Source organism: Phoxinus phoxinus, assembly GCF_949152265.1.
Source record: "Phoxinus phoxinus genome assembly, chromosome: 4".
NCBI lineage: Eukaryota > Metazoa > Chordata > Actinopteri > Cypriniformes > Leuciscidae > Phoxinus > Phoxinus phoxinus.
In genome coordinates, this window is record NC_136879.1 from 41691814 (window position 1) to 41703821 (window position 12008).

Sequence of the window (12008 nt, forward strand, 5' to 3'; positions counted from 1 at the left end):
AGAACTGCACGCATTTTTAAATGTAATAATTTTTGTATGTAAAAGTGTAATGTAATGTAACAAATTTTAAATTTATTTTTTAGTTTTTGTTTTGTCTAGAAAAGCCTTTCTAGGGACCTGAGATGCAAATTAGCTTTCGCTATACTCTCTATGTGCAATACATATTTTCCAGCTTTGACTGGGATCATGTTTTTTGTACTGTCCCTATACAAATAAACGTATAAATAAATAAAAATATTGGTTGAGCTGGAAAGTGATTGACAGATCTGAGCAGACGCTCTGAATGATTTAATGGTGCCTGGGAGGCTCAATGTTTATACTTTTGGGGGAGATAAACCCATGAATAGCACACTTATAGTAGTCAACGAACAATAAACTGAGTTAAGAGAATGTATTTTAACAATCTTACATACTTCACCTTTAATGCATTACAGGTGAATATGGTAAAATACAATTAACTAATAGATAATCACCATGTTTTTATCAGCTGCTTAAACACAGTAGATTAAGACCTTTTTTTCTGAAATGTTGTTTAAATATGCAAATGAGGCATGTTCTAATTAAATATGCACTAAACTGCATAAATGTCCCGCACAGGAAACAGAACATTGGATAAAGCCAGGTTCAAAATTCACTCAGGGATTATCAAGACAAAAAAATATTATCACCATGTTTTTGGACTTTTATTGGAGATTTTACATATAAATCAGAAAATGTATATATGACCAAACCTTCAGAATATACACTAGATAGGAATAAAACAGTAAAAGCAATGGTTCTGCCTGTAGTGTCTTAAATGGCTCATTGAAATGTTGTCCATTAATTAATATAAGCTCATGAAAATCGTCCGTGTGTGTACGCACCTTAAGCAACAGCTGTCTGACCCACACAATATTGTTGACGACCTCAGGAAGATTTCTTCCTGCTAGAGGACCGGTTTTCTCTCCTGGAGCGCCGTGACACCGGCTCTCAAAATCCGCCCGCAGTCCTGCACAACAACACGGCTAGCATCAAAAACTCTTTAAAGACCTCTCTGCTGTCTTTCTCTCTTCATAGTATGGCAATCTAGATGGCCTTAGTCATTTGTGAAACTCTAGCTATGTATTAAACTCTAGTGAGCTTCATAACGTAGTAGACGGTCCTGATGTAGGCATGCTGACTTTTAAAATACCTCATTTTGGCCAAGATGAGTGTTTCAAATCAGTCATTTATGTGGTTTAGTTTCAGCTAGGATGCTGTCTTAAGCCCCGTTCACACCGCCAGCGACACGCAGCGACAAAGCGTCACGATCCCATTCATTTCAATGGAGAGCTGGCGACTTCCGGCGACACGAGCGGCAGTGACCGCTGGGGACACGCTGTCACCACGCTGTCGCCACCGGTCACTTGCTCGTGTCGCCAGAAGTCGCCAGCGCTCCATTGAAATGTCAAAATTTGTCAAAAGTTCAGAAATGTCAACTTTATGCAAATGAGAAGCGATTCTTGCGAGCGACAACCAATAGGAAAGAAGCCTTTCAGTGGAGCTCACGTCACCGTCTCGAGTGCAGGCGAGACAGAACAGCTCGAGGGAGATTTCAGTGTTTTATATGATTCGACTGTAACCACATTCATGGATATAATAACACGATGCATGGAAAAGAAACTGTCGACAGACTCAGTGAGTTTAATTCGTGCATTTATAGTTCGAGTGTTGTAGTTTTATGATGCAAGTTTAGCACTGCAGTTCATTTACAGTTTCCCCTGCATTATGTTGACTATTAGAGACAAGAAAATTGATTATTTGTCAAATTCGAATGACGTTTTAGTAATTTATGACAGTATGAGTGAGTTTAATTTGTTGATTGATCGATCGTTAATCTAGTAAATTATTTAATCCACTGAACACTACTGTGGTAATATAAAAACTTTTAATTCTTTTAATTCTTGTGAGCCTAATTCCTAGTCAAATTAAAATTATATAGTTGTATATATCACTTGTGATGGTATTTTGTATAGATATGGCCACAAGCGACTCGCAGTACAGAGACAAGCGACACACAGCGACGGTGTGAATGGGGCTTCAGGATGTAGCTGCCTATGAAGTCAGTATTCAGTGAGCCTGTGTTGCATTGCTCAGTGTGTGTGATCTGACCCTTGTTGTAGTCCAGCAGTCGTGTGAGGAGTGTTTCTCTCTCAGGCTGCAGTTCTTTGCTGATTGTGGGTCGTTTGATCAGATCTCGGTGTTTCTGAAACGCCTGCAGCAGCTGAAACCACGTTAAGAAAGAGAAGAGTTTGTCTGGTGTAAGTCTGGGGTCAAACATCAAGCACACAGACAGTCTGGAAGTTTACAAGGTGAACAATTCGAGTTTTGTTTAAGAAACGTACATGAGATATTTCACTATGCTTTCTGAGGTCTGTGAAATAATCAGTAGTTTATTTTAGAAGGAGGAAAATACACAATGTCTCACTTTTGAAAACACACTACCATTAAAAAGTTTGGGGTTGGTGTGATTTTATTATGTTTAAAAAAAAAAGTCAATTATGCTAATTTATTTGATCAAAAATATGGTAAAAACAGTGAAATATTATTATAATTTAGAATAAGAGTTTTCTATGTGAATATACAGTAAAGTGTAATTTATTCCTGTGATCAAATCTGAATTTTCAGCATCATTACTCCAGTCTTCAGTGTCACATGATCCTTCAGAAATCAGTGTAATATGATGATCTGATGCTCAAGAAACATTTATGATTATTATCAGCGTTGAAAACTGTTGTGCTGCTTCATATTTTTGTGGAAACCATACAAATTTGATGAATAGAAAGTTTAAAAGAACAGCATTTATTTGAAACAGAATCTTTTGTAACATTATAAATGTCTTTAATGTACTTTTGATCAATTTAATGCAAGTATTAATTTAGTTAAAAACCCAAACTTTTTGAACAGTTAGTGTATGCCCAGGTTTTGTCTGTATTTTTTGTTTATTTTGTCTATTTATCTTGTATTATCTATTCACTCGCACTCAATCAGACAGTCTCTCTCTGTCTAAGTGAGCGGTTCTTGGCTAGAGTAACGAAATTACTCAAACAAAAAACTAAACGCCTGGATACACAGGACTATAGTGTGAGTGTGAGTGTGTGTACCTGCTGCGGACTGTCCTGAGCATCTATTATAAAGGTCTTGAGCTTTCCAGCTGCTTCCTGTTCAGCTGGAGTGATGAGTCGATCAAACTGAGACACAGCGGCTCTCCATAAGGGCTAAACACACACACACACACACACACACACACACACATAAATATACAGCTATATCAAATATTCATCATGTGTTTGCAATGGAAATACAACAGTGAATATCATGTGTGCACCTCAGTATAAGGGTTGTAGTGTATCGGGTTGAGTCCCGTGAAAGGCTGATACACACGCGCGGCTGAAACCTGCTGTTTCCCTCCGGATAACAAACGCTGCAGTTTCTCACACACAGATCGCACCTGCACCACCTAAAACACACACACACAAACACACATCATCAGATAATGCACCAGATCACACTGCGAGGCTTGATAGGTGTGCGGTCCGACCTCCTCCAATCGCTGGCCGAGGCTGTCTAGCCCCTGTGGCCGGTGTTTCTCTCCACTCCACGGATGAGGAGAGTAGCGTTTCCACACCTGACCAGTCAGGCGTTCACAGGCCGCCACCCACTGCTCACAGACAGCCACGCCCCCTTTAAGCCCCTCCCTGACTGTGAAATAAGGATCCTCCCACAAGCGCAGCGCATTCAACTTCCTCTGTACAAACCTGCCGAGAGCTCCGCCTGTAAACACACATACATCGGGAACGTTATTAGTTCTTTCTCAAATATATTATTAAAGGGATAGTTCACCCAAAAATTAAAATCAGCCCATGATTTACTCACCCTGAAGTCATCCTAGGTGTATATGACTTTCTTCTTTCAGACGAACACAATCTGAGTTATATTAAAATATGTTTAAAAATTGCTTTTTTGCAATGGATTGCAACCATCAGTATGAAGCTCAAAAAAGTGAATCTATCCATCATAAACAAACTCCATAAGACTCCGGGGCCTTAATAAAGGCTTTCTGAAGCAAAGCGATGAGTTTGTGTAAGAAAAATATAATATTTAACACGTTACAAAGTAAAATTCTAGCGTCCGGCCAAACAGCTATACGATAATAAAGGCCTTCTGAAGCAAAGCCATGAGCGTGTGACGTCAGAAGTGGCATAGAGCATCATGGTGTAGAGTAAATATTAGCAGTGCGTCGCATTACTCGCGTGCTTTACACTTAAGTGGAATCCGCTTGGCCGGAAGCTAGTTATTTTACTTTATAAAGTTTTAAATATGATATTTTTCTTACACAAACTCATGGCTTTGCTTCAGAAGGCCTTTATTAACCCCTCAGAATGGAGGTGGTTAATAATGGATGGATTCACTTTTTTGAGCTTAAATCTGTTGGTTGCAATTCACTGCCATTATAAAGCTTGGAAGCGTCAGGGTGTTTTTAAATATAACTCAGATTGTGTTCATCTGAAAGAAGTCATACACACCTAGGATGGCTTGAGGGTGAGTAAATCATGGGATAATTTTCATTTTTGGGTGAACTATCCCTTCAAGTTAAGCATCATTATGATTTAGCAACGCTTGATGCGCACCTATGACATCCATGAGTCTGATCATGCGTGTCTCGGGATAGGCGGCGTGCTCATTCTGTTTCCACACGTCATCTACTGTCTCACGTGTGCTCTCAACCAGGTCCTGTACCTCCACCAGACTGAAACTATCCAGATTACTGTAGTCCTGAAACAAACACATGATTCAAAGTCCATGGAGGGTTACTTGTTCTTGGTTTTCAAGCATGAAATTAAAATGTATCATTATAAAACAGCTTCAATTGATTGGATCTGATGTAAACTGTGTTATTGGTAACTAAAACTATTACAACATTTTAATTCATAGAAATTAAATAAAGAATAAATATTAGATGAAAAATTAAACTTTAAAAACGAGGCAACTAACTGAAATAAAATAAGTTTAAGTTAATAATAATAATAATAATAGACGTCCACATTAATCGTACCAGTATTGTTATTGTTAACTAAAACTAAACTATTAAAATTGTTATTGGTAATAAAGCTGAAATAATATAAAATATAAAACTTAGATGAAACATTTTTGAAATGTTGACTTGGTAACTAACTTAAATAAAATGAGTTAAAATAATAATAAAGCTAAATAGTATAAATTAATAAATAATAAAAAATATTTTACAACAATGATAAAAATGACAAAAGCACAACAATTCTAAAACTTAAACTAAAATTAAAATAAGTCTATGTATTGATTATCGCGACAGGCCTATGTACGACTGAGCATCAAAACTCTTAATGTGTGTGTGTGTGTACCTTCTCAATGGTGGTGAAGAGCTCAGTGAAGTGTGCCGCTCGCTCCCTCTCGCTGCTCTGCTGTCCAGAGCGACTGACATCGGCCCAGAAGCAGAACTCATCCAGAGGGGTCGTGATACCTGCACACATCCGCATGGGGACTTTACTCGCACAGGGCTTGACATTCACTTTTTTGCTCATTATCCACTATGACTAGTGGTTTTCTAAAGTTACAAGCCACTCAGCATTTCCACTGGCCACAATTTTGACATCGATATCATAGGGAAAAACTGCCATATAGATATTTTTAATATTGTCTCATCTTTGGCAGCCGGTATATTAGGCTGCTGTCACTTTAAGAGCTGACGCACGGGTCCGTTACACTGTTTTATAGCCAATATAGTGTCTTTATCTACGCGCACTTAAGGCGTGAGCAGAAAATCTGCGGGAATGAGTAAAATTATGATCAATACGTGCAATCCCACACCAAAATTCAAGCCCTGTAACAGCAACAATATTCACGAGAGAGTGAGGAGAGGCGGGTTTGTGTGTCACTCACTGTCGGAGAGATGCGAGAGAGAGAGAGAGAGAGAGAGAGAGAGAGAGAGAGAGAGAGAGAGAGAGAGAGAGAGAGAGAGAGGAGAGAGAGAAGAGAGAGAGAGAGAGAGAGAGAGAGAGAGAGAGAGAGAGAGAGAGAGAGAGAGAGAGAGAGAGAGAGAGAGAGAGAGAGAGAGAGAGAGAGAGAGAGACAAATATATATTATATAAAAATTATATAAAATTCAACCCGCCAGACGGGCTAGTAGGATCAGTGATGAAATACACACACATTTGGCGGCTAGCGGGTGTTAATATCAAGCCCTGTTCGCATGGAATTTAAATGTACAAAAACTCACTTGACACATCTGACTCTGAATGACTCCGTTTCCCAGAATCCTCTGGTGTTGAGTGTCTAAGCACAGAGCCCAGCCCGACCTCAAGATCCGTGAGCAGAGACTGAAGCTTTGAGTCGAAAGACTGACTCCATTTATCATCCTGAAGAGAGCGGAAGACATACACAACACACGTTACAAAAGCCAGCAGCAGATTCACATCCCGTGTGTAGTAGTGTTTAGTTGTCCCCGGAGTGAAAGTAGTTTGCAGCAAGCTCACACAGACATTTTAAGAATCACAGTTGGCATATACAAATAATATATAGATCTAATTTAAGATAACCACTGACCAGACCAGCTGACCATCAATCCACACTAGAAGAAGAATCTTTTAAAATGGAATAAAAGATAGTTTGGACCAGTGGTTCATGCATCGGGGAACACAGTACCGTCGGCCAGATGGCAGTCATTCAAAAGCATAAGATAAAGGATTCCTCGTATCATTCACAATGATATTCACTCTCTCTTTATATATACTCTCTATACCTGTTAACTTAATTCCCAACAGTTACTACTTTTCATAGTGATTTCTTCTGAGCCACTGAAGCTTTACGATACCAGCAACTCAAACAAAACATCATAACGCTTTCAATAAAAGCCCCATAAAGCATCACAAGCACTCTGCTATGGACATTGAACGACAGTCATTTCTTGAAGAAACACAACCTCTGTTGTGTCTTCTTACTTACATAGTCAGTCCACACATCCCACTTGAGTTTATGATCTGAGACTATACAGAGGAAATTATCATTTGTGACCCTGGACCACAAAACCACATAGGTCACAATTTTGAGATTTTGAGGTGTATATACTGTATAATCTGAAAGCTGAATAAATCATCTCTCCATTGATGTGTGGTTTGTTAGGATAGGACAATATTTGGTCGAGACACAACTATTGAAAATCTGGAATCTGAGGAGCAAAAAAAATGTAAACATTGAGAAAATCTCCTTTAAAGTTGTGCATTTATGTTCACGATTGTGCTGCATTCACTCACAAAAATACATGTTTTATATATTTACGGTAGGACATTTACTAAATATCTTCATGGAACATGATCTTAATATCCTCATGATTTTTGGCATAAAAGAAAAATGGATAATTTTGACCCATACAATGTATAGTTGCTATTGCCACAGATATACCCGTGAGTCATGTGACTGGGTTTGTGATTAAGAGGAGATTTGATTTCTCACAGCAGTTTATATCACTAATTTCTGTGATACTCGAGTTCTATTTAATTTAGATTTTATTTTATTTAGCTCAAAATATCCCAAAAAAGCCCCAAACATCTGACCTGCAGCAGGACGGGGCCGTAGACCTGTCGCAGGGCCTGGTACAGAGTGCTGATGGGAGACTCCAGCATGGAGGACACCAGGACCGAGCGGTGCAGGTTTTCCTCTGACACGACACACGGATGAGGCTTGAAGAACACCAGAACCCTGCCGTCACCCTCCATACTCTCCAGCTGCACAAACACAAGCATGATGAAACCTTTATTGCCCCCAGGGGGGTTTGTTTTGCACTCAAGCGAGCATACAGATAACAGTAACTAACAAAAAAATAAAACCACACCAAAACAGAACATAAACTACAACAAACACAGCAATGCTGGTCAAAGTCAAAGTCAAAGTATCTTTATTTGTCTCCCCAAGGAGAAATTTGTTTTGGATGCAAGGAAAATTGCTACAGAACAATTAAAACAGAGACAAAACAGGCAATCATCAGTCCAATAGCTAAGATGAATCAATAAATAATTAAATCAATAATCAGGGTGAATAATTAAATCAGATCAGGGGCCAGTTGAATAAACATAGCCATTATTTAAGAGATCTAGTATGTAGGGCTGGGCGATATAGCCTAAAAATGATATCACAATATATTTCAAGAATATTTGTGATAATGACATTTTTATGACGATTTAGACATTTTCTTATTACATTTATCTCACCTAAATGTTCGCTTTTTACAATGGGGGTAATTTTGTTGAGTTTACACAATACAAGGAAGCTTGATTTCAATCTTTTAATTTAATTTAAAAAAGTAGCAAAAATATATACAAAATAATAAAGATACAAATAAAGAGAAAAGTTTTTGGGTAGATATAACACTAGTGTTCAGAAATACTACAGAAACGGAATAAAGTAAATGTAAGTGTTTTATCCCTGACTAAATTAAATACATAGGCTATTGATTCTCATTCCTTACAATTAAAACAATCTTTTGCTGTTTTGACGGCAACATTAATGACAGACACTGTCACTTTTAGAGCTAGTGCACGGATCCATTACTGTTTTCATAACTGTCTGTCACACTGTCACATGCGTTTTATGCTTATTTAAGACATAACGACTGTGTTTACGAGTATACTTACCAAGACCGGAATTTTGACACAATTTTGCATTTTTTCCCATTGAAACTATATAATCCGTGAAAAATAATTGTTACTCGCGAGCTGTTTGTGAGGCGGCTTTACTGTATGTGTGTGTGCAGAGGCCATCTCTCAGAGCGCACGCAATATGATAGTTTAAAATCGCTTGAATGTTTAAACTGATAAGACTTAAAATGACGTGAAATTATAAACACGATGCAGGCTCTCAGACAGTGTTGTTGTGCACGCTAGGGAACGTTAATGTGCCATACGTCACCGCGTCGCTATATCATTGATATCGAAAATATGACACTTTTTTATCATGTAAACATTTATACCGGTATTATCGTGGACGGTATGATATGGCACAGCCCTACTAGTATGATCCACTAACAGTTAATCGAGGGGAAACCTGTCTTACTTTTCGGTATCAGATTAGGCCAATCTATGTTTAAATGTTACTGATTATAAAAAGTTGTGAATGGTCTTAAAGAAAAGAAATATACAGGTGAAACTGGAAAAATTAGAATATGGTGCAAAAGTTCATTTATTTCAGTAATTCAACTTAAAAGGTGAAACTAATATATTATATAGACTCATTACATGCAAAGTGAGATATTTCAAGCCTTTATTTGTTATAATTTTGATGATTATGGCTTACAGATTATGAAAACCTTTTCACAATATTCTAATTTTGAATTTGGGATTATGTAAGCCATAATCATCAACATTATAACAAATAAAGGCTTGAAATATCTCACTTTGCATGTAATGAGTCTATATAATATATTAGTTTCAACTTTTAAGTTGAATTACTGAAATAAATTAACTTTTGCACAATATTCAAATTTTTCCAGTTACACCTGTATGTCTAACTTGTAAGATTAGTGTTAGCGGTTCATGCAACCGGCCCAGCTTTTGCTTTTGCTTTTCTGAGAATGTTTGGGAGCTGAATGTAGAGCTGGGCGATGTGCAGAACATCTGTGATTTATTGAATGTTATTTGAGTATTGCAATATAAACTTATGCTAATTATTGTAAATATTAATGCATGTTTAAATTGGCCATTAAGTTTCCTGAAGATTATATGGATCGGTAGAAATCACACTACATGAACATGAATCACTGAATTAGTGTTTTGAACTGATTCATTGACATGAACAGTAAACTTTGGAAGTTTGATTATAAACTATTATGCTTGTTTTCCATGTTCCTCTTTCTTTAGTGTGTGATGTTGCCGAGTTCTTCTCGATATCAGTGTTTCTGAACTCCTGAAACGCCTCCATTGTAGTCTTAGTTTCTTCCGGGAACGAACACGTCACAATATTCCTCATTATAATAATTAATACGCAGAATAAAGGGGCGGGCCTGCTTGAGATAGTTAGTAGTGTGTTAAACTGGCGGTTATTGAAAGAGCGGGACATTTCCCAAACACACTCGAAGCGCTCGACCAATCACAACACACTGATCTAGCCGACCAATCAGAGCACAGTGTGCTTTTCAGAAGGCGGGGCTTCATAGAGACAGGAAGTAAACAGAGCGTTACTGACAGACTGGGAAGAGAGGAGCCGCAACAATGGAGAATATGAGGAGAATAATCAACATTCAAGCAGGAAAACATGTTCTAGTAGAGACTAAAACTACATCAAGACTTTATAAAAGGGCATAATAGGTCCTCTTTAAATAACAAAAAAAAATCTTTCAAACTGTCCATGTCATTGAATCAGTTCATAACACTTTTACATTACTTTAAAACGTGTATTAAAAAGATAGTAGTAAACTGTGTAAGACAATGTATTGATATATTGGGGCATATATATAATTAAACGCTTGAATATGTGTTCATCTAGCGGAAAACTTAATTATGCCTTAACACTAGAACTCCCAAGACGGTCATTTTTGACCGTTTTTAAATTTTACAGTGTAATAACTTTTTTTAAATAAAATCAATGTGTCTGTAGGACTCTGACTTTTCCTAAATATGTGTATATTTTATTCTGACACTGTTATTTTATTAAAATCACAAAACACAAAACAGTTCTGACTATTTCTACCTAGAATGGCCATAGTGGTCATTTTGACCGCACGCATTATTGATACATAAATCCGCTACATTTCCCGCCTATTGGTACGCGTTTGCGCCGTTCAGATGAGCCCTCTTGGAGGAAGACGTGTTATCCTTTTGTTCGTTAATATTTTTTGTTCACTGAAAAGCGTTCTAAAGCAGTTCGTTTTCTTGTTTAGCTAATGTTCATGTTTTTTTCTTAGCCTGTTTTTGTGTGTAAGTGTGCTGCATACGTGTCCATGAACGTTTTTAATGTATTAAAATGTTTATAGTGTTTTTGTTATTGTATATATGTTATAAGTTATTGTATCATAAGATTTTTTTTTATTGTACAAAGAAAATATTTATCAATTAGGCTAGAAAATACATTTTCACATTTGAATTTAAATGTTGTGTGTGTCCTTTATTATTAGCCTACCTACCGTAACATTGTAGATCCATTTATTTTTAGATTTTGTATTGATTATTGAACTTATTTACAAACAGGGCTGTATTAAACGGTATGAAGCTTTGACGTTTCCTAAAAATTTTTGCATGTCTTTTCACGTTGTGAGTGCGGTGGGGGAAAAACACATAGAGAGGCAGCACCTATCGGGGTAATCTTTCTTTTGTGCTTGTTTTAAGAGCGATAGCGTCATAACATGATGACAGGAATTAAAAGCTTCATTGGAAAACATAAAAAGAAGGTTCCAGTGTAGATATGACATGACGAAAATGACGTTCAGTATGGCCATATGACAAAATGACCGCTATGGTGTTCCGGTAGTTCTAGTGTTAAAAAGGCTTTTGTCTAAAGTGACTAGGGCTGCAACAACGAATCGATAAAATCCATAAAAATCGATTATCAAAATAGTTGGCAATGAATTTCATTATCGATTCGTTGTGTCGCGCGACGCGGAGATGTAAAAAATAAAAATAATAATTTTTAGTTGAGCGCAGAGCTATGAGGCGCCGGACTGGACAAAAGCGAAGCGAACTCCGCGAGCGACACTGCGCTTGAGACACGTGTGTTTGCGCGCGAGTGTGTCTGCACGCGCAAGAGAGACCGAGTGTGTCCGAGAGCGCGCGATATAGAGTGTGTTTGCGCGCGAGTGTGTCTGCGCGCGAGAGAGACCGAGTGCCTCTGAGGTGTGTCTGTGAGTGTGTGCGTCTGTGAGTGTGTGCGTCTGTGAGTGTGTGCGTCTGTGAGTGTGTGCGTCTGTGAGTGTGTGTGTGTGTCTGTGAGTGTGTGCGTCTGTGAGTGTGTGCGTCTGTGAGTGTGTGT

At 37.8% G+C, this 12008-nt stretch overlaps 1 protein-coding gene across 1 annotated transcript in view; it reads right to left on the minus strand.

Annotated features, from left to right (window-relative positions):
• The window catches only part of dync2h1 (dynein cytoplasmic 2 heavy chain 1), a 148915-nt gene that overhangs the window by 135079 nt on the left and 1828 nt on the right, over window positions 1–12008 (minus strand). Inside the window, exons 3-11 of the mRNA XM_079610239.1 lie at window positions 7607–7777; window positions 6274–6412; window positions 5400–5518; window positions 4650–4794; window positions 3560–3792; window positions 3347–3478; window positions 3123–3236; window positions 2131–2242; window positions 864–988 (exon numbers count right to left, since the gene is read on the minus strand). Of these exons, the coding sequence (XP_079466365.1) occupies window positions 864–988; window positions 2131–2242; window positions 3123–3236; window positions 3347–3478; window positions 3560–3792; window positions 4650–4794; window positions 5400–5518; window positions 6274–6412; window positions 7607–7777 (1290 nt within the window). The remainder of the gene's footprint in view (window positions 1–863; window positions 989–2130; window positions 2243–3122; window positions 3237–3346; window positions 3479–3559; window positions 3793–4649; window positions 4795–5399; window positions 5519–6273; window positions 6413–7606; window positions 7778–12008) is intronic.